The sequence below is a fragment of the Mytilus edulis genome, chromosome 7, assembly GCF_963676685.1.
Source record: "Mytilus edulis chromosome 7, xbMytEdul2.2, whole genome shotgun sequence".
Classification (NCBI taxonomy): domain Eukaryota; kingdom Metazoa; phylum Mollusca; class Bivalvia; order Mytilida; family Mytilidae; genus Mytilus; species Mytilus edulis.
This window is the reverse complement of record NC_092350.1, coordinates 87,283,457-87,307,393: the sequence shown is the minus strand read 5'-3', so window position 1 is coordinate 87,307,393 and position 23,937 is coordinate 87,283,457. Positions and strand designations below refer to the sequence as shown.

The 23,937-nt window shown below is 34.3% G+C and overlaps 2 protein-coding genes and 1 long non-coding RNA gene across 4 annotated transcripts in view; 2 read left to right on the top strand and 1 right to left on the bottom strand.

Moving 5' to 3' along the window:
* LOC139483476 (RUN domain-containing protein 1-like) overlaps positions 1-23,937 on the top strand; it is a 393,318-nt gene that overhangs the window by 63,134 nt on the left and 306,247 nt on the right. The gene's annotated exons all lie outside the window — the stretch shown is intronic.
* LOC139482710 (uncharacterized) overlaps positions 1-23,937 on the top strand; it is a 384,200-nt gene that overhangs the window by 318,192 nt on the left and 42,071 nt on the right. For both annotated transcript variants that reach the window (XM_071266777.1, XM_071266776.1), the window contains exon 8: positions 22,673-22,762. In XM_071266777.1, the coding sequence (XP_071122878.1) occupies positions 22,673-22,762 (90 nt within the window). The remainder of the gene's footprint in view (positions 1-22,672; positions 22,763-23,937) is intronic.
* On the bottom strand, positions 16,197-22,506 carry LOC139482427 (uncharacterized). The gene is made up of 5 exons (XR_011654863.1): positions 21,996-22,506; positions 19,633-19,840; positions 19,063-19,129; positions 18,625-18,696; positions 16,197-17,655 (listed from the first exon to the last, which is right to left on the bottom strand). It is a non-coding gene; the product is annotated as an uncharacterized lncRNA (long non-coding RNA).

The window sequence follows — 23,937 nt, the reverse complement described above, 5'->3', positions numbered from 1 at the left end:
TGGTAGCTCCTTGTAGTCTTCTGGGAACCCTGCTTCCAGCTGCCTGATTAGATTTACAAATGTAGGGTCTGATGCAGTGGCCTCACGAACCATGTTCCAAGTAACAACTGTGATAACAGCATTCAAGGCACAAGTGGCAGCAGCGACTGTGGAGGCGTCATTAGCTGTATCATTATCCTCTGTATGTAGACATAGACTGGTAAGTGTATCATGATAATGAGCAGTCATGTTAACTAGGGAATCAAGCTCAGGTGCTTCACCAGGTAAGTTCAGACGATCTGGTGGTCCAACAGGATACCGTGACGCTGCATCTGGCCCAAGGTTCTTTCTGCCTGGTACATGAAGAATTGTGAATCTGTACCCTAAAGTTTTCTCTTTGAGGTTGAGAAGTCGTCTGTTGTCGATGTCTGTGAGTGATCGATCGTTCAGAATCTGTAGTAGTGGCTTGTGGTCAGTTGCAACAAGAAGGTCTTTGCAACCAAGAACATAGTAGCGTGTTTGGTGAAGTGCATACACAACAGCCAAGGCCTCACCTTCAATAGGAGCATATCTACTTTCTGCTGGATGTGTGAATCTGCTGCCAACTAGACATAGTTTCCAACCGTCATTACAGCAGGTAGGGGTTTTACTTGAGCACTGACAGTACTTCTGCATCAAAAAGAATCCAATTCCGTCAACAGACCAGTCGGTAGCTAGGCATGTCATACGAGCAGGGTCAAAAAGACGAACACCTTCCTTCATCTCCTGAATAATGATCTCTTTTGACTTGTGAAATACTTCATCTAATTCATTTGTCCAGCAGAATGTGGTGGATGGTTTCAATAGAGCACGAAAAGGTTTCATTTGTCTTGCCATGGCAAATGCATATGCTCCTTGGTTTATTAGCCCAAACCAAGCTCTTGCACCAGTAATGTCAGTTGGTGTTGGGAAGTTGCTAATTGCATCTAGGAACTTAGTACTTGGTCGTATGTTTGTTGGGGTGATTGTAAGTCCTGCAAAATTGACAGTGTCTTGAGCAAATTGAAACTTCTTTGGGTTTAATGTAATGCCGTTACGAGCACACAGGTCGAGCCATTTACATGCCTGAAAAAATGCTGCTTCAATGGAGTTCGCCCACATACATGTGTCATCCACACATTTAACCTTGTCGTTGAAATTTGAAATTATAGCATCAAATCGTTGATTGTAAGCGTCACCGCTGGCCATAAATCCCTGTGGAGCAACCTTGTACCTGTAGCGCCCCCATGGTGTGATGAATGTTGTGAAATGGCGATCTTCTTCACGAATAGGCACTGAGTGGTACCCATTCCAAGCGTCTGTCACTGTTTTTTTCATACCTTGAGGGACGCGGTCAGCTAGATGAAAAGGACTTGGGACATGATGTGTTTGCCGAACAGAATGTCGATTTTGTGGTTGTAGGTCTACTGTCCGCCTTGGAGTGCCATCAGCCTTGCTGGTTACAACCATTCTTGAGCACCAAGTTGTAGGTGTGTTTTGACTTACTTGTTCCAGTACACCAATGCGAACATCCCTCTCAAGATCAGCATAAACTTTATCCTGCCAATGGATAGGAACAAGTGCTGGTTTGTGGACGGCTACCGGTGTGGCATTAGGATCAACATGGAGTTGAAGAGGCTCACAATTCATAAGTGGTAGAGGTTGATGTTCACATACATTAAATGTTGTAGCACCATAGTAATCAAGAAGCCACTCTTTTAGTGACTCTACATGTTCCTCTGTGGCCTTCAGACCGGGTGGTAAAGATGTGGGAACAGGTGGTGGTGAAGGTCGACGTCTAGGACAAGAGCAGGTTACATCTTCAGAGTTTTCCATAGATGCAGCAATGTTTGGAGATGTGACTGTTGATACATTAGGAAAGTTAGTGTGAATAATTCCCAGAGATATGAGTGCTTCTCTGCAAATGAAAGCTTTTTCCATGGTATCAGAGACATAACACAATAAACGTGTTGACATGGCACTGCTAGTAGTGTCTTTTGTTGTAACACTTACTGCGACTGCTCCAATTACACCGAGGTCTTCCTTTATAGCTCCACGCATCACAAGTTTTACTGGAATGAGATCCTTTTCTGTTATTCCAAGACTGTTTGCAGATTGTAAAGGTATGATTGAACTCTGGCATCCTGTATCAGCCACCATGGACATAGTGATTGTCTTAAGCTGAGAGGTGTCTTGAATGGGATGTCCAAACGATGAATGGTCCTCAGGTAGGGGTGTCATGTTAGCCAGGAGCATTGGATGTGGTTTGGAGGGTCTAGCCACCCAGTGTCCATCAAATATGTGATGTTCAAGACGTGATACTTGGCTTGTCTGTTCAGATGTAGTGCACAGCTGCTCAAAGATATAACCAACTTGTTCCTGTTCTTGGTCTTTGGTTGATTTCCCTTGATTGGGCGGGTTCCTTTGGCCCTTACCTTGAGTGCAGATTCTAGAAGATGCATCACGGTGGCCCCATACGCCACAGGTAGTGCACTTGCTGCATGATTTGGTGTAATGACCTTTGACTGTACATTTAGAACATGTGAATGTCCAAGCTTCGCAGTATCTAGACCTGGCCTTGCGATCATTCCTCTGTCCATGAGCAGGACCACCACAAGCCCAACATTTGGCTCCAGCTGCTTGTGGTCGCTTCTGAGTATTACATGTGGCACTCATAGCACTAGCTGAATCTCCTACTGCACTCCTTGTGACTTTACCCTGCTCTTTCTGAGCAATAAATGATACAGTCTCTTCTAATGTTCTATCTGTCTTGGAGTCACCTAGCAGGTCAGACATAATTTCTGGGTCTGCAATACCTCTTACTAAATTGTCTTTTATTATCTCATCACTATAGTCAAATATATGGTTGCAACCTAATTCTTTACACGTTGCTTTATACTGGCACAGTGATGCTTGGCCTCTGAGACTGGCCAAAAAAGTTCTGATATTTGAACCAGGTGATTGAGTCATCCTGTTCAATTTTATGCGTTGGACAAGTGTGCTTTCTTCTTTGACAGCCAGCCTTTTGATTGCCTTTAAAAGATCTGTCTCTAGCATACTAGCAACATCACCTTGAAGGTCACGCATAATATCTGTACGCAGATTAGTGTCACAGCAGTAGAAAAGGGCTGTAGGCAAGACATTGTCTGTGATCGCCATCCCTGTTTTATACATCTTCCACTGTCTGGTGAATGCAGACCATTGATCTGGATCACATCCTGTGGCTATAGAAGGTGGGTCTAATTTTAACTTGTGCGTTGACGGTTGAGCCAGAGGTGGGTGGACGGTTCTGTCATGAATCTGTAGAGCAGTGGTTAGAGCAGCAGCAAATGCTTCATCCAGGTCCTGAGATTTCCAATTACAGCCGTCTATAGGGCACTGTAGAACTGGCATTGTGAATTCACTGTGGTTAAGCTGTTAGTTGTGTATCAGTCATAAATGAGAGTCAACATCTTCCTAGGTTTATAGCTTTAATAATAAGGATGACTGATACAGTACCTGAAATGAATACACAGTATATTAGTAAATGATTAGTTAATAAACATACAGTCTATGATTTACTTCACAACTTTATTCGTCTTATAGTTTTTTGATGCCGATTTAGAAATTTGTTTTTTTAAAGATCAATCGATAATAGGTGTAAAAGAAACTTTCATTGTAGTCCTGCAGTTTAATTTTAGAAACAAATAACGTGAAGTTTTTTGGATTTATCGCTACAATAAACATGATAAAGAAACATTTTCATATACATGTGATGAATTTTAATGTAGACTTTCATAAAATAAATCCAGATTTAACATATTCGTGTGTAAGATTTTGAAAATCTAATTGAGTCAAATTGAATAGGTTGATGGATTTTTGGTTGCTTGCTTAACGTCCAGTGGCAAATATTTCATGCATGTTCAGAGCGATACACACTGAATAGGAAATCATACTGTGACCTACATGTATTTATATTCGTCTTCGTGTCAGTTCTTAACTTTTTAAAATTTATGTATACCTTTTACTCTATCAAATGAGCAAATAATAAGATAATCTTACATTCTATTGAATAAAATTAACGTAACTCACGCGAGAGTCGGTTGCGGAGGGTATATAATTATATCCTGATTATCTTTTAATAAAATGTATTTCTATTCAAAAGACAATCTTTTTTTCATTTTTCATTCGATTCAAGTAAAGTTGTTAAAAAAAATAATCACTTTTCCGCGATAGAAATAACAAAACAAATAGAAAATAAAACATATCCCACCCCCCCTTTTCCATAAGCTAAGTGGTAAACCTGTATACAGTTTTGTTGCTTGGTCGTATCTGTCATATTGGTTTTTCGAAAATTGTTTTGTACTAAATTGGGTTCCTTAGTTTTCTCAATTCAAGTCGTTTCATGTCAGGATCTTTTATAGTCGACTCGACGGTATTGGTTTTTATACGACTGTAAAAATGTTGCGGTCGTATATTGGTATCACTTCGTCTTTGTCATCGTCGTCCGAAGACACATGGGTTACCGGACAATAACTTTTGTTTAAGTGTATGGATTTCTATTAAATTGTACCATAAGGTTAATGACCACAAAAGGAAGGTTGGGATTGATTTTGGGGGTTATGGTTGTAACAGTTCAGGAATTAGAGGCCAACATGGGGCCCAAACAAGCATTTTCTAGTTTCCAGACAATAACTTGTGAAATGATGTAAGGATCTCTTTGAAATTATACCACAAGTTACCATATCACAAAGGGATGGTAAGAATTTGCTTTGGGGGGTTATGGCTCAAACTGTTTAGGAATTAGGGGCAAACAAGGGAGAAAACAAAGGTTTCCAGGTTAATGAACAATTACTTAAGGTGGTACCTAACACTTTCACTAAAATTAATTTGGCTCGTTTAATTTTCATAAAATTTTGACAAAGTATTTACTTTGACACTTTAAAAAAAATATAAAAAAATCAAAAAATTTGAACCAAGCGTTATTTCAGAAAAATTACACTGGTTATATAGCAGTTTGACAAACACTAATTTTGATCATTGAGAAGCTTTATATTGCCTTCACAACGCAACGTAATTAAAACGTTTAGCTGATATTACAGAGTTATCTCCCTGTAGTGTTAGGTACCACCTTAAGTACAAAACATAATTTGAAAGCAGTGTAGGGAGGTAATTCAAACACATATTATCAAATTACCTCCCTTACACTGCTTAAGAAATGTATTGTCTTTAGGTGATTAGCTGTCAATTTTATTTTAGACAGGGGCGGATCCAGGACCCCGATGTCTGGGGGGGCACCATGAACAAATTTTTTTTAATATAAATATATATATATATAAATATGTGCGAGTGTGAGTGGGTGCTAGGTTTGTTTTGTTTGTTTGTTTTGTTTGTTTTGTTTGTTTTTTTTGTGGTTTTTTTTTTTTGGGGGGGGGGGGTCAGATCATCGTTTCTGTATTTCGATATGTTTTAAGTTTTTTTTACTTTTTCACTTTACTGCCAATTGATCTTTATTATATTCAACCTAAACATGCATCAAATATTTGCCACTGGATGTTTAACAACCATGCAACAATCAAACACTATTTTCTTTATATTTCATCACCTCTATATTCTTTTATCTATATGTTTTGGCCTCGCTTCCAGACTTACTTTTTTGCACATTATTCTAATATCTGCAAAACACCTTCATATCTTCATAAATGGTGACCTTTTGCATAGCCTCATACATGTACATGGTAATTGAAACAAGAACAATAAAAACAATATAACTGCATGCTTCGGCTTTGAGAGAAATGTGTAAGTCCTAGATTCTGTTACAAACTTAATTTTAACGAAAATCAAATAGCATTTTATTGATGATTATTTAATAGGAAATGTCAGTTAATTTTTCCTGGACGGGGGAAGGCATTAGGGGAAAGGGGAGGGGGAGTAAAACAAATTGTTGATTTCCCTTGAAAATAAGAGGGGAATGAAATATGACATTCCGTTTAAAAAACATATCTTCTAAGTTATCAAAAAATAAACAGTTTAATTTGTTGCTGAATAAATTCACAAAAACAAAGTTTTGGAAAAAAACGTACATTTACAGGAAATGTTTGTACCTATTCTTCAAATACACAGATCAGAAGTTTCACCTGGTAATCGATCTTAATCGTTATTGTATTATAAACCAATACAAATTTGTACTATTCCAATCAACATGTAAATGTATTTTACATAAAAGCTTTTTCATAAAGACATTACACACAGGTGTCAATATTTACACAACCACCGATAAGTTGTCATAAATCACGCATGGGGACGCTGATATTAATTAACGGCCACTTTAAGAAGTCTAATCAAGCTGTGACATTTTCCGCACTAGATAAGAAGTTGCAGTAACAATAATTTATGTTAGAAAAAAAAATTGTTGACCTGAACTGGGGGGGGGGGGGCAGTGCCCCCTGTGCATCCCCCCCCCCCCCCCCCCCCCGGTAAATCCGCCACTGTTAGAAGTTACTATTCTTAAAATGTTTAATAAAGGTTATTTAATTATAGCCATGATTTTGGATGTGAAGGAATTTTATTTTTAGATATTACTATTTAATGTTGCTGATGGAGGCTTTTTAATTTTAGGCATGATCATGATGTCATTTTCTATTTTAAAAAATAATTTATTTTAGCCATGATTATCATGATTATGTATGTGAAGGAATTTTATTTTTAGATATTACTATTTAATGTTGCTGATGGAGGCTTTTTAATTTTAGGCATGATCATGATGTCATTTTCTATTTTAAAAAAATAATTTATTTTAGCCATGATTATCATGATTATGTATGTGAAGGAAATTTATTTTTAGATATTACTATTTAATGTTGCTCATGGAGGCTTTTTAATTTTAGGCATGATCATGATGTAATTTTCTATTTTAATACTGTTAATACTGATGTATTTAAAAGGGTTTTTGTGGTTGCAAAGTCCTAGCTGTCAATTTATTTTTAGAAGTTTCTTTTAAATGCTGATGAAAGAAATTTATTTTTTGATATTACTATTAATTGTTGCTGATGAAGTTTTTTGTCGAGCCTGCAACTGTTGTTGCAGAAAGTTTGACTTAGGGATAGTGATGCAGCGGCGTCGGCTACGGCGGATTTAGCTAACTTCTTAAAAGCTTTATGTTTTAGAAGGTAGAAGACCTGGATGCTTCATACTCTGTATTTATGGTTTCATGGTTCAGTGGTAATAGTTAAGTTTTTGTGTTTTGGACTGTTTTTCTTATACTGTATGCAATAGGTCTACTATATTTGGTGTATGGAATAATTGGAAGGTGTACATGTCTAGCTGGCAGGTGTCATCGGACCTTGACTTCATTTTCATGGTTCAGTGGTCAAAGTTAAGTTTTTGAATTTTGGACTTTTTTTTCTAATACTATATGCAATAGGTCAACTATATTAGGTGTATGGAATTATTTTATGATCTATATGTCAGTCGTACAGGTTTTATTTGACCTTGACCTCATTTTCACGGTTCATTGCTCAGTGTTATTTTTTTGTGTTTTGGTCTGTTTATCTTCAACTATAAGCAATAGGTCAACTTTATGTGTTGTATAGAAGAATTGTTGGCTGTACATGTCTGTCTGGCATGGTTATTCAAACCTTGACCTCATTTGCATGGTTCATCTGTCAATGTTTAGTTTTCTTGGTTAATGTTAAGTTTATGTGACAGTTGTATTAAAGTTTTACATTTAGGACTATCAACATAATATCAATGATTAGTAAAGAAGGCGAGACATTTCAGTGTATTCACTCTTGTTAGTTTTAGCCATAACTATGATGTCATTTTCTATTTTAATACTTTTATCATGTTTATGGTGTACAAATGTATTTAAATGGGCTTTTATAGTTAAAAAAAAAGCATTTTTCTAATTTCCAGACAGTAACTTGTGATTAAGTGTATGGATTTCTCTAAAATTGTACTAAAACGTTCCATACTTCAAAGGAAAGGCTGCAATTAAGTTTGATGGTTAATGCTAAAAGGGGGATTCAAAAAGTTTGGGGGAAGTGGGGTTTCCAATTTTTTTTTAAAAGGGTTCATATTTTTTTTCAAAATTTTCAAAATTTCTAATCTTTGAAAAGTTTCAAGAAGAAATCTTCAATTGCACAGTATTGTGCATTAGATTTGTAAAATCTTTAACCACATTTATTTTGTGTCAGAAACCTATATTATGTCAAAAATTTGATCACAATCCAAATTCAGATAGTATCAAGCTTGAATATTGTGTCCAAATTTGCCCCAACTGTTAAGGGTTCGACCACTGTGGTAGTATAAGGCTGCGCTCAGCGAGGCATTTTATTCTCATTGTTGAAGGTCATATGATTGCCTATAATTGCTTACATCAACCTAATATGAACTTTGGTGAATAGTTGTCTGATTGGCAATCATACCACATCTCCTTATTGTTGAGCCTGCGACTTTTGTTGCAGAAAGCTCGATATAGGGATAGTAATCCGGCGGCGGTGTTAGCTAACTTCTTAAAAGCTTTATATTTTAGACGATGGAAGACCTTGATGCTTCATACTTTGTATATAGATGCCTTATGTTACGAAGTTTCCGTCTGTGACATGTCCATTGTCCTTGACCTCATTATCATAGTTCAGTGACTACTTGAAAAAAAATAGAGATTTTTTGTAATGTTAATTTCTCTCTTATTATGAGTAATACGATAACTATATTTGGTATGTGCGTACCTTGCAAGGTCCTCATGCCCGTCAGACAGTTTTCCTTTGACCTCGACCTCGGTGTATAGAAGGATATTATCATGTCCAACGATATTCCCGTGCTTGCATTTCCTAACATGATTTTCTTGATAGAGGGTTACTGCTCACAAGGAAGCTATTAAACCAAGAGTTCCAAATGGTGAAGTTGAAATCATCCCTTCGTAAATTTTACGGACGCCATCACGAGTTGGTTGACCGTTATGGAATAACCGTTTCACAAATGATATCAGATATGTTCCTTAAGTTGTAACTACAATCCCCTTCCCTTTCATGAATTTGACCTACTGAGTTAGACTATTTACCGGATTTGTAATCACATAAGCAACACGACGGGTGCCGCATGTGGAGCAGGATCTGCTTACCCTTCCGGAGCACCTGAGATCACCCCTAGTTTTTGGTGGGGCTCGTGTTGTTTATTCTTTAGTTTTCTATGTTGTGTCATGTGTACTATTGTTTCTCTTTGTCTTTTTTCATTTTTAGCCATGGCGTTGTCAGTTTGTTTTAGATTTACGAGTTTGACTGTCCCTTTGGTATCTTTTGTCCCTCTTTTGTCTTCTGACCTTGGCCTCATTTTCATAGTTCAGTGGTTATAGTTAAGTTTTTGTGTTTTGGTCCGTTTTTCTTATACTTTATGCAATATGTCTACTATATTTGGTGTATGGAATGATTGTAAGGTGTACATGTCCAACTAGCAGGTGTCATCTAATTTTGACCTCATTTTCATGGTTCAGTGGTCTAAGTTAAGTTTTTGAGTTTTGGTCTTTTTTCTAATACTATATGCAGTAAGTCAACTATATTTGGTGTATGGACATATGTTATGATGTACATGTCAGTCTCACAGGTTTTATTTGACCTTGACCTCATTTTCACGGTTCATTGCTCAGTGTTAAGTTTATGTGTTTCGGTCTGTTTTTCTAAAATTATAAGCAATAGATCAACTTTATTTGTTGTATGGAAGGATTGTAAGCTGTTCATGTCTGCCTGGCATGGTTCATCTGACCTTGACCTCATTTTCACGATTCATTGGTCAATGTTTAGTTTTCGTGGTTAAGTCTGTTTCTTAGTAACTATAAGCAATAGGTCAACTATATTTAGTGTATTGAATGATTGTAAGGTGTTCATGTATTTCTTGTTTGGTTTATATGACCTTGACTTCATTTTCTTGGATCATGTTAAGTTTATGTAATAGTTGTAGTAAAGCTTTCATTTAGGACTATCAACATAATATCAATGGTTAGTAAAGAAGGCGAGACATTTCAGCATGTGCACTCTTGTTTTTATGCTACTATCTGATTCACGCATACCTGCTATTTATGGTTATTATTTTGTATTTAGGGGTGCATCCAGTTGCATCATTTTATCAAAAAGATATTTACCCAACATAACTTAAAGAGAGTCTTTACTTAACTTTTCTTGTATACAAATTATGAAACATCTTCTCGCAATTTTTACTAAGAGTAATTAATCTTCATATTTAGCAAAATATGGCCTTGAATCTTAACTGTATTATAAATATGAAATAAGCCACAATTTGTTTATTAAAATGCTTCTTAGTCAAACACCCAAATAGTAGGTAAAATCAGTCTCCAGATATAGACTCGATCTAAGGCAGCACATTTTAAAGATTCTGCATTCTGCTTTTGCATTGTTTGGGCATAAAACACAAGTAAATCTAAAAACACATATAAAAATAAGGAGATGTGGTATGATCTCTCGTCAAGAGACCAAATGACACAGAAATTAACAACTAAGCATTCGTGTTGTCAGATTAAAATATCTTTAACACCCCAGTCCAGAGATACATTATACAGAATTTACCATATCCGTACTTATTGCGTAATAAGACATGTGTCCAGGTAAACAGGCTAACAACAAGTACTTGGTATTTCAAGTAGAAATACATTCCTAATGAATAAAATGGACCGATTTGAGTTGGGATAATACTAATTTTAGATTTGGATTCCGCCTGGGTTCCTGCTATTTTTAAGCGGAATCCTCATAATATTCTCATACGGGAAGTCTGCTACCAATAGTTATGCACACGTTTTAGAATTTCGTTTTTGTACCTTTTTGCATGGACTGGCTCATATATATATGTCTATTTTTTTGCATGAAATTATTTTAAAAAATTTAATTCGCATCGCTCGACTGTATATTTTCACTTTTAGGGAATTACGTCCCCTTCAAAAATCCTGGATCATCCCTGTGTTGTTCTGCTTTTGGGGCATATTATCAAAATTATAGAATATTGTATTAACCTTAACTCAGGACATGGACCGTGGCAACTTTGGATTTTGTTTGATATCGTCGAATTCAGAAATACTAATTGTTTACCTTTTCTTTTGGACCAAATCACTTCTTTACTTTAAAATTTACCCCAATATATTTACAAAGTAATTTCATCCCCTTTCTAGCTTTTTGAGTCTAAAACATGTAGTTAACGTACGATTTTAATTTTTTCTAAGGGGGAATGGGGGGATGGAATAAGTCTTTATTGTCATATATATGTAAGTATACATTAAAAATCAACCATATATTTGTGACAAATACAACAGGCTTTTTATCTCGCCTTGACGGAGGCAAAAAGCGAGACATATGTATGCTGTTTCCGGCGGTGGCGGTGGTGCGACGGCGGCGTCAACAATGTATTAGTTTGTGATTAGGTCTAGTTCATGGTGAACCACTAGTGGTAGGTCTATGATATTTGGTATACAGTTGTATTAGCATTGGCACATCTCATTACCATATAGATTATTTGGCCCCGCCCCCTCAGTCAAGGTCTATTGACTTTGAAACTTTTCATAGTTTACATGTATTAGTTTGTGATTAAGTCAATTTATGAGGAACCACTAGTGGTAGGTGAATGATATTTGGTATGCAGTTGTGTAAGCATTGGCATATCTCATTATACCCCCGCTTTAAAAAAGGGGGGGTATACTGTTTTACCTCTGTCTGTCAGTCCGTCCGTCCGTCCATCAGTCCGTCCGTCAGTCCGTCCGTCAGTCAGTCAGTCCGTCCCATGAAACTTTCGTCACATTTTTCTCAGGAACTACACATCCACCCTTTCTGTAATTTGGTATCAACATTTATATATGTCAGCCACACCGTGTGATGCGTTTTCAGATTCATCACTTGACAACTTCCTGTTTACCGAACACTTGTCTGATTTTACACATGATAGCCAAGTTGAAAATTTTTCGTCACATTTTTCTCAGGAACTACAATACAAGGATTTCTGAAAATTTGGTTTCAGGATTTATATTAGTCAGCTATACCGTGTGATGCGTTTTCAGATTCATCACTCGACAACTTCCTGTTTACCGAACACTTGTATGATTTTACACATGATAGCCAAGTTGAAAATTTTCGTCACATTTTTCTCAGGAACTACAATACAAGGATTTCTGAAATTTGGTTTCAGGATTTATATAAGTCAGCTATACCGTGTGATGCGTTTTCAGATTCATCACTCGACTACTTCCTGTTTACCGAACACTTGTATGATTTTACACATGATAACCAAGTTAAAAATTTTCGTCACCGAACACTTGCATAGTTTTACACTATTAATATTATCCACTTGCGGCGGGGGTATCATCAGTGAGCAGTAGCTCGCAGTTTCACTTGTTTCCATGGAGATTATCTGTCTCCGCCCCCTTAGTCATGGTCTATAGACTTTGCAAATTTTGCTAAGTTAACGTGTTCAGTTGTATAAGCATTAGCACATCTCATTTCCATGGAGAATATTTGGCCCCGCCCCCTCAGTCATGGTCTATTGACTTTGAAACTTTTGTTTAGTTTACATGTATTTGTTTGTGATTAGATCAGTTTAAGATGAACTGCTAATGTTAAGTCAATGATATTTGGTATGCAAATGTATTGGCATTTGAAAGTATCGTTTCCATGGAGATTATATAGCCCCACCCCTGATCATGGTTCATTGACTTTGAAACTTTTACATATAGTTTACAAGTTAATGTTTGTGTTTAGGTTTGTTTAAAGGGAACGACATATATTAAGTCAATGGTATTTGGTATGCAATTGCTATTTTAATTTCAACATTTGCATTATGAAAATTACAAAAAGGCGATACATATCTCTGTGATAACAGTTTATTTATGCTTGTATTTTATTCTAATATAGTCAGGGACCGACCCAGAACCTTGATGTCTGGGGGTGGGTGGGGGGGGGGGGTCACCATGAAACCAAAATTAAATATATATTTAGAGATGTATGAATGCGAGTGTAATGGTGGTGGGGGAAGAGGTGTCAGTTTCTATAGTATCTTTGAATTTTTTGCCATTTCACTCTATTCTTTATTCTTCTGCCAATTGGTCTCTATTATATTCGTCCTTAACATGCATGACATATTTGCCACTTGACGTGAAGCAACCAACAATCAATTAATACATTTTTTATATTTCATCACCTCTTTATTCTGTTATTTATTTTTTATCCCATTATTTTCTTTTCAGTAAACCCATTCATATCCTCATAAATGGTGGCGCATTCATAGCCTCATACATGTTCATGTACATGGTAATTGAAACAGGACAAATATACCATCATATATTATTGTATGCTTGGACTAATGGATAAGTGTTTTAGTCCCAGATTATGTTCTCAAATTGTATGTCTTATATAAATAAAATGGCATTTCATTGATGATTATATATTAGACAATGCCAACCCAATCCACTTTTTGTGGAAAAGGGGGAAGGGGAAGTTTTTTTTTAACATAGCATTTGTTAGTTTCCTTTGAAAATTGGAGGGAAAAGAAAATTTCAGTCTTAAAACAAATCTTGCATGAACAAAATTTTTATTTTTGAATAAAGTCAAAAGAAGACAATTTTGAAAATAAAAAATCACAAGAAATGGTAATGTTAGAATTTTGTTAAGAAGACATATGCCATATATCGATACTAACATTATTGGCACTAAACAATGTTTTTGTAAAGTTCGTATAAAACAAAATTGTTAGAGGACCTCATAAGGAGTTATTGCCCTTTATAGTCAATATTGAACAACTTTTCGTCATGTTTGTAACTTGTACAAAAATCTTCTTTTCTAAAACTATGGGCCAAATTTAATCAAACTTGGCCACAATCATAACTAGGGTATCAAAAAAAAAGTGTCTAATGACCCTGCCTACCACCCAAGATGGCCGACATCAGTAAATACAGTAACAGGTGATTGACACAGGCTCTTGAGAGCCTCTAGTTCTTGTTTCACGACAATAACTTGTGTGTAAGTGCATGGATCTTTATGAAATTGTACTGCAAGGTTCCATATCACAAAGGGAAAGCTGGGTTTGAGTTTGGAGGTAATTGCTCTAAAGGTTAAGGAATTTGGGGCCAAAAAGGGGCCAAAAAACAAGCATTTTTCTAGTTTCCAGAAAATAACTTGTGTTCAAGTGAATGGATCGCTCTGAAATTGTACTGCAAGGTACCATACCTCAAAGGGAAGGTTGGGATTGAGTTTGGGGGGGATGAATCATAAGGCCAGACTTTTTTTATTATCTGTTTAACGAGAAAATTTGTAATTTTTTTTTTTTTTTTAAGAATTTATCAAAATACAAGAACAATGGAAGAAAACAGACCTCTAGATTGTGAGCTGGGCTACTAAAATTTTGATAAAATTTAGTTCAAAATACAAACATCATTCAGGAATAATTTGGTCTGGGCTACTAGCTTGAGTTTCCAAAGTTTTATTCCGGTGTACTCACTCCTTGGTGCAAATGTGTACTGTAGGGTGCGAAAGTGAAAGGGGGTGAACGTGAATAAAAAAAGTGTTTTTTCAAATGATTTGGTCCCATCCATACACAAAATTCAAAAAGCATTATTGATTTTAATTGATATCTTTGATACTATTTTAATATGCATACTACGATACTACTTCAAAGGAAAAATATAAACCCAAACTCTTCCAAAACGTTGACCGGCATGTCAGGTTCAACATCTGCCTCGTTGGTTATAATGCGGCTGATGCCAACATCTTCCGGTAACTCATTGGACAACATGACCCCGATTGCCTCATCTCTATTACACTTAACAAATTTGAGTGAACACGAACTTCTCTCTAGTGATCGGACTTAAAGTTTAATGTAAAAAAACGGTCCTTCCCGCAAGTCGCCGTTTTGTTTGACCATGGGACAAGAGATAAATTAATAATCGCAGACCCGAACTCGTACTTTTTTTTTTTTTTTTAGGATTTCGTAACAGTCGGCGGAAAAAATAAAAATAAAAGTAGGAAGCACTACTTTTATTTTTATTCTGAAATCGGACAATGTGGAGTCGGCGGATCTCGTTAAACAGATAATAAAAAAAGTCTGGCCTAAGGGGGTTAAAAGAATTTGAGGGGGGATTTTTTTTTCAATTTTTTTCTTTAAAATTTTCCATTTTCAATTGGTCATTTCTGATTTATATATTAAAAGCAAGTAATAATGATATGGTTTGAATAGGTAAATTATTTTTTTTTTAAGTTCTTAGACCACATTCATTCTGTGTCAGAAACCTATGCTGTGTCAAATATTTAATCACAATCCAAATTCAGTGCTGTATCAAGCTTGAATTTTGTGTCCATACTTGCCCCAACTGTTCAGGGTCGGACATCTGCGGTCGTATAAAGCTGCGCCCAGCGGAGCATTTTATATTATTTAACAAAAAAATCTTTTTAATTACAGACTCTTTTAAATGTCGGTATAATTGTAAATGTTTTTTTTACCGAAAATATAAGATGCATCGATTTAAATTATATAATAACAATGAATAATTTCTGTTCCGTTTACGATATTTTCAAAATCTAAATAACGAGTACAATATAGGAAAACAGAAAAAGAAAATGTAAATATACAGGAATACATTAATTCTACACATATAATAAGAATTGGTGGATGCCCTATAGTGATCAGATTTCCGTTCGTCCGTCCGTAACAAATTGTGTCTACTCTATATCTATGAACCGTTATCTTTTTAAAGTTTATACTTGACATGTATATTAACCAACACCAGAGGGTGTGTCATAATGTATGTACAAATCCCTAGGTCAAAGTTCAAGGTCAAAAACTTTAGTTTCAGTTGACAACCCCATGTTTTATGGTAAAGATCGTGTCTACTCTATATCTTGAGAACCGTTATGATTTCAAAGTTTATACTTGACATGTATATTAACCAACACCAGAGGGTGTGTCAAAAGTCAAAATTAAAAACTTTGGTTTCAGTTGACAACTCCATGTCCTATGGTAAAGATACACTTTTTTTACCATACATTATTTCAGCGGGGCCCACAGAGATGGCTCCCATCTCAATGATGTCTAGATTATTCATGCTCTTAAACAGTAAAATCTCAAATATTGTTCATGTATCTCTTTATTATGTCACTTCATATTTGTTGTTGGTTTAGGTTGACTGGATTTATGTCAAGTATTGTATAGGTAAAATTAGTACAACAATTGCCTATTATTTAAGGTGGCACCCTACAGATATAGCAATTTTTTTCCCCCCATTGATTTTTTTTTTAATTTGCATACATATACTATGCAATGGCCTCTATAAAAATTTGAGTTAAAAATAGTATGTCACCAGACTCGTTTCCATGGTAACGGTTTCCAAAGTTGGTATATCACGTGTATGCATAAAAACATACCTGATGTAGAAACTCTGGATTTTTTTTAAGCCTTTGAAAGTATTTTGAAAGGTTTGTTTTACATTTATTACAAAATTATTATTTAAAATGAAAATAAAACACAAATAATGGCAGTTTTATTCATTTTAATTGATTTCAGGTCCATTTTCATCAACATTGCACCACCAAAAAAAACACAGATTTTGTTAAAAAATTCTATTTTTCTTAAATTTCCAAAAAAATGGTCCAATGAATATTTTTTTAAATTTGACATAAGATGGTCATTACAATGAGCTTTGAAAAGAAATCAAAAAAAATATGGGTCACCAGACTATTTTTTGCCCCAAAAACGTTTTTGTGACCCCTAACGAAACAGTGATCAACAGCAGTTTTTTGTATATCATTCATCATCGGTGACCAAACTTCACCAAAGTGTGACATATGTTGTCATATCCTTTGTTAAACTTTCACAGAATAATAGTTTCACAAGGCAATGACATGAGAACATTTATTTTGTTTCTATGAACAACGGTTACCATGGCAACAGGACACGAAGTTGGAAAATTCAAGTGTGTGCATTGTTCTGATGTGCAAGAGTTACAACCAAACAGACAATAGAAGATCAAATCCCATGATTTTAGAGCAACAACACATGGCTTCTATGTAAATGTGAACAAATACTATGATACATTATAATGCAGCTTACATTAGCATTACTGCGGTATTAAACGAGCAAAATAAATTAGTCAGAAGTTAGCAAAAATCACCAAATATTTTTTTTTTTAATTTATTGAGATAACAGTCATGCAAGTAAATGGATAAAAAGACTTTGTCACCTTTTCCACAATAAATGATTTAAGTTGATGAAGCATAATGATAATACATTATATATTTCAGTTGTCATAGTAACATAACCAAAAAATTATTAAATTATAACTTTTTCAAAGGTTTTTCAACTTTCTTTATTTTGAATGCCTCAATAATCAAGCAAACATATAATTGTTATATTTACAAATATGTAAATAGTTTACTCCTCTGATTCAGTCAAGTATTGATTGATAGTCATAGCATTATTAAAGTTCACTTTGTTCTCAGTCAAAATTGTCAATCCTTCTATATTGAATAGTACATGTTGCTCCCAGTCAGATATATCATATTACTATTAGTTGCAATTCTTTTCTTTTAAAATCTTTGTTTTCTGGTTATCTGTTAGTGTTTCCCTCTCTAATTTCTTATTTATACTTTCCCAAACTCTCTGGGTAAACTTTCCTGGGGAATATTCTGATGCTGCATTTACCTGAAATATAAATTATTTGTAATGAAAAGGTGTAATATATACAAATAAACTACTTAATCTATATATTATTTCAGTGAGTGCAAAATTAATCCAATCATGCATTACATAATCAATTTAAAAAGATTATATTATACCTGACTAACAAAGGTACTCCTTAAGTGTTTTATACATTTTGTAATATGATATATGGCCAGGTTTTTGAAGTGATTGCAATAATTAGGTCAGCTGATGGGTATGCATTTTATATTGCTTCTGCATATGATGGACATCCTTTTGAGTGGTTTTTGTTATGTGAACAATGACACTTTGGACACTTGACAATATATATGCTATAGGCAGCATTATAGTTTCCAATGCAAATTCAAGGTCTACATGTATATTCAATAGGTGTGACCTTTACTGTCTACCTTAAATCAATACAGTTGAACTGTTCTTTTTGGTATACATTTACATATACAGCATGTGACCAAGTTTGTGATAAACATAAGTAATCTACATCACATAGTTATCTTCATTTTCATAATTTTGGCACATAAGAACCATTGGCAGTCTTGATAATATACTTTGTATTTGAATTATAAAATACAGTACAAATCAATAGTGTAAAATGTGAATCACTGTGACCTTCTTCTGCCTGGAAGCTGAGTTACGAACTGAGACTCTGAGAGTGTATATATAAGTTTGCATGATCTGACACCTTTTAGTTGCTGAGAGATACCTTTGTTGTATATGAAATTGGATGTTTAATGTTACCAAATTCAATGAAGTGGAAAATGTAGGTCAGTGACATATGTGTACAAGTTTACATGATCCTTCATTTTATAGTTGAGTCTACTAAATATATTGTCCAAAAAGAAATGTTATAAATGCCTGCAAAACACCATTATTAGATTAAAAAGTATCAAATGAAACCTCAAGTTTTTTCTCAAAGGTAACTACATGTAATCATCCTAAAATGTATGTATTTACCATTGACAGCCATCCTTCATTTTTCTGCATAACTGCTGTTAAAAACCTGCTGTTAAATGATTACCATGGGACCTACAATTGATAACAAATATAAAAAAACTTAAATAAGTAAATTTATATTATATAGATTTATAATAAGTGAGAGTTTTAAATAACTTGTTATCAATGTTGGTTGTTCAATATCAAAATAATGAAAATAATGATAAAAAAAAAGCCATTTCTTTTAATGAAAAAACTATAAATCCACTCACATTGAAACTTAGAAAAAAAATCCTATTCCATATAATAACAAGATCATTGCTAAGTATGGCATCCTCTCACCATAGAAGACTGCTGCTTTCACATGGTTGTTTAGAATCTACAATGTCCACTTTCACCTTGACATTTGGGAATATCTTTTCTATTAATAAAGTTTAAGCCTTAATTCTTTAAATTTACCTGTATCACTTTCATAGTTTCAACCATTACCAAACATTTGCCATTCTGCAACAAAACTAGCTTCAACCTAATGAAAAAAAGTAGTAACAAAATTTACAAATATATATAAATGAAAGTGCATGCAGTGTTCAAATACTATAGCTGAAACATATTACATTTAAAATTAACTGGAAACTCAGACGGTTAACAATGAAATTTGTAATAATAATATGTATAAAGGCTTTCAAAACCAAATAGGTTTCATTAAATTTGTTGAAATTATACATTAATATAGATTTCATTTAATAAATACAAATGTTACTAATTCTAGTTCAATATTTTTTGTTGAAACAAATTCTGACATGTTTTATACATAAAATTCTTTAAGTATATATATAACAATGCTTTACCACAAAATTGATTTAAAAAATTTACCCTAAACTTGAAATTATTTCCAAGATCTTTTAAATCATTTTTATGACTGCTTAAGTGCAAATATGAATATAATTATGGTCCTCATTATACTTTATATCCACTTAGGAAAATTATAAAAAAACAACTTTGAAATTATATGATTAAAGATTTAATTACCTTCCAATTATTCATTAAATTAACCATGTTTAAAACTGTTTCTTCTTTTGAATTTATTTACAGCATTCTTTTGCAACTGCAAATATTTTCTTTCCAGTTTCATTTTCCTTTTTATTTTTAAGTATGGCTGATGAATTCACATAAAGTACATTCAATCCATTAAGGAAATTGTTGAAATGTGTGGCACAAATTCCTGCATGTATCATTCCTGAAAAATATGATATGAAATGTCATTCTGCACATCATGGCACATGTATTGGTTAATTAGATAAACTATAAACTATTTAGACTTAGTTCATAATTTTATTACAATTGATTTTTTCAATTTATATTTTTATAATATGATTGTGAATTCATGTTTATCTATTTTCTTATAGATCACAGACTCATATTTATTTCTAATAATGTGGAATGAGGGTGGGTGCCCCCCCTCCTTCTTGATTTTCTTTTTTTGCCTTCATGCATTATTCTGCATTCTACACATTATTCTAGGTGTTTTAAATGACTAAATAAAGAAAACTAATATTTTAAGTTTGTAAAACATTATTTTTGTGAATGAATCATTGTGACTGCATTTGTTTACTTTTTCAATTCTAATTTTATTTATGGTTATATAATTGCTACCAAATAAGTATTTACAAAAGAATCCTCCCCTTTTGGATGCAAAACTAAAAAGTCCCTTATGTATAGATGTCTTTGTGTTCATTGCAAAAATGATACTTTACTTTACTTTACTTTAGTCTGTACTGTTCCGCCTATATCAGACGACCCACTTTTCAGTGTGAATATCATACGTATATATATTATCAGTTAATCCAATGCACTAGTATTGATTGTTTATACACATTAACCACCACCTCTATTTACACACGAGAATGAATACATCCCATGAATATATACATGACCGAAACTGGAGCGCAAGTCATTGGACTCTAAAAAGTTCGTTGCTCCATTTCAAATTATCAATTGTCACATTTGCACACTTATTCATTAAGCTGTTTGATATTGATTTATTAGTACTACCTCAATAAATTCGATCACACCTGATGTAACTTAAACATAGTCCTCTAGTAATACATTCCACTTTAAAAACATCGCCTCTGGACAGAAAATGAAATACACTGCAGTCGATAATTAACTGTAAAGTGTTGATTTCGGAACTAAATAGTTCATCATAAAGTTTAGTAGTTACAACATCTTTAATAAAAGTTTTTAGACTCTGTATAAAACTGTTTCTCACATTATCTAAACTAATGCATCTCAAGATAAAATGTAACCGATTCTCATCCTCAGTTCCACATAGCGGACAGATTGCACTAATTTGTCGTTTACTAAATTTAGACTTATCACATTGTAGAGTATAAGTGTTACATGCTAACTTAGATTTGATACAGGCACGTAAGGTAGAGTAAGGTTCAGATCCACAAGTATTCCAAATAGAATGAATGCTTCCAAATTCAGCATCAGTATAGTTTAAAAGGTTTAAAGATGATTTTTCTGACGCTTCAGATTTTAGTTTAGTTATCCAGTAGTAGTTTACTAAGGAGTTAACCAGTTTTTTCCATTTTGACTTTGAAGGAGGGTTGACAAGTAGATCATGAGGTGACGGCAGATCATATAATTCTGTAATTGTAACTACTTTACGAAACCAGCTGTTTAATGACTCGGTTTTCATTGCAAGTTGACGGAATGCTAAGTCACGTTCGACAGAGTTATCATTATCAATAATGTTTCTAAAAATACCAAGGATTCTTTTGTGGATTTCTGCTTCAATAGGAATTTGTCCAATTAATAGTAGAACAGCAGCATTTGCTGTACGGTCCGGTAAATGTTGAATACGTTTTAAAAGTTTCACAAAATATATTGTAATATTACTAATGTCTGTTTTTGAAAGCAGTATGACCTCAAGTCCATATAAAAGCCTGGGAATCACGTAGCAGCGGATAAGATGAAGTGAAACCTTAGGGTTGACTCCATTTAGTCCTTTAAGTCCAGCACCCATCAGTGAGTAGACAGTCTGTCTGGTTAGTTGAATGCGTCCAGGGACAACTTCTTTAGTGCCTAAACGGGAAAGTTTATCACGTTTAATACCGAGATGAACTGCGTTTTCCGTTGATAAATAACTTCCAGGGGCAAAATTCCAGAAAAATTACTAAGTCCAGCTTCATAAAAAATTTGAGCAGCACTTCCCCTCAAAATAAAGCTTTTTACCCTCAAACCACATAAACCCCAGACCATAATAGAGGGGAATTGAAGAAAGAAAAAGAGAGGTGTGGGGCAGGTTCATTTATTCAAGACATGAAACCATACACCTTCTCCACCCAGTAAAATTAAAATGTTTAAAGAGAAAATTGAACTCTTACCATGTACAGCTTTTGAATTGATAACAATTCACCAGTTCCATTTCTTTCCTCGTTTCAACACTGTTACACATGTATGATAAGCAGGTTACATTCACTGCAGCTACAACGATATGGTATGGACAAAATGCTCCACGGCCTCCGCCTCGGCTCCTGGTCCAAGCCTTGACGGTCGTATTTCCGTTCACAGACAGTATCCGCAGGGGACAGTTTTATATCTTAACGAACTTATTCTGCACTAGGTGATCAACTAGAGCTATCCTTCGACCTTCTTTCTAGGTTTCGTCAAACGGAGAGTCAATCGGACGCCGAATTTCTCCAACTTCCAAAAACTTATATCATATGATCTTATTAGTTGAGAATCATTTAAGACTGTGTGAACTTTCAAGTTGAAGCTATTCATATTCTTTATTTTAAAAGAACGCATGCATTTATCCTTTCTGATAAACCTTCCTTTCTTCTGAGCGATGGGCTGTAACTTAGTTGTTTACACACGTTGTCAACAGACGACATTGGAACTGTTACCGTGACCTAGATATATAGGCGATAAATCCTTTTTTTTTTTAACGGGAACCAGTTTTACATCAGTAAAACGTTGTTATCTCCCTTAGTGTCGGGAGCTACCTTAAAGAAGATGTATATTTGTATGATTGATAAAAGAGTTTTTGATTGTATTTCAGGGTGAGACTCCTTATGATATGGTAACAATGGAAAGCTATGATTCTGAAGAGATAAAAAGGAAGAAGAAAGAAGTGATGGACTTCCTAAAGGTAAATATTATGTCTTAATTAATAAGAGATATTTACAAATATGTTGACAGATTGTTAGAGACACAGCAGACTTGGTACATTGAAGTTACAATAAAACGGTTGCCTGTTGTTTTCAATGTCATTGTAGTATTTGTTGTCAGTTAACAATGTACCCGGTTAGTTGACAATTCCAAGCTTGTTGCCTAATATAGATGTTGGCATATGCGAAAGACAAATGTTTGAAATCAGTGTCTCATCTGTTGGATGTCTCTTATTTTTTGTGTCATCAGCTGGCTATCTCCTAGGTATATACATCACATCATCTCCTTTTATGTATACATAATGTGTATTTCTGTGCGGAAAAGTTGATTTACATGTTTATGCAAATATGTAATAATCATATACTAAAACAAAAAGCACATCTTAACAAAATGTTTAGTATGCTGTCAACCTGTGTATAGATTTTAAAGCGTTCAGTATGTAGCGGGTAGACAAAGCCACCTACATAGATAAAACCTCTATGAAATGAGTAAACTCAGTAACGTTAACTCTCCTGCACATATTTTTTAAATTACATACAAAAACAAATAAATCACATCATCATTAAATAGGTAGTGTGCAGTAAATTTTACTCACGTGTGATATGGCTTAGAAGGAAAAACAATTACTGTGGCGATTACACATGTGGTAAAGATGTTAGACCACCAATTCATTCACTCCAATTTAGAATGTAAAGTTATATACTAAAGTAGTCCTTCCCTAAAAAAAATATAGTGCTTTTGATGTCATTGTTTACTTAAACTAAACCAACAAATTTGCAGAAATGAATTTTTTTTGTGAAAGAGAAATATATTTAAACCATTTTTAGACATAATTTACTTGCTAATGAGTTTGCATTAAAAATTGAAGATTAATGCACTCCATACTATATTTATTTAAGATTTCCAGAAAAACCAGGGGCTATGTTTAGTAGTTACCTTCGGTTATTGGTATTTTACTACAAGACATTAAACATGAATTATAATTGGCAGGTAGAAAGATTATACATGTACGATTCAGTATACTAAGAGTAACACCTGCTTTCTATGAAGTTAAAAATATTATAAAGCTGTAAATGTTGAAAAAATTGTTGGAATCGACAGGCTCTGACAGGGATTTCGAATTAGTGCTCTGACACCTTTAAAGAAATAAACATG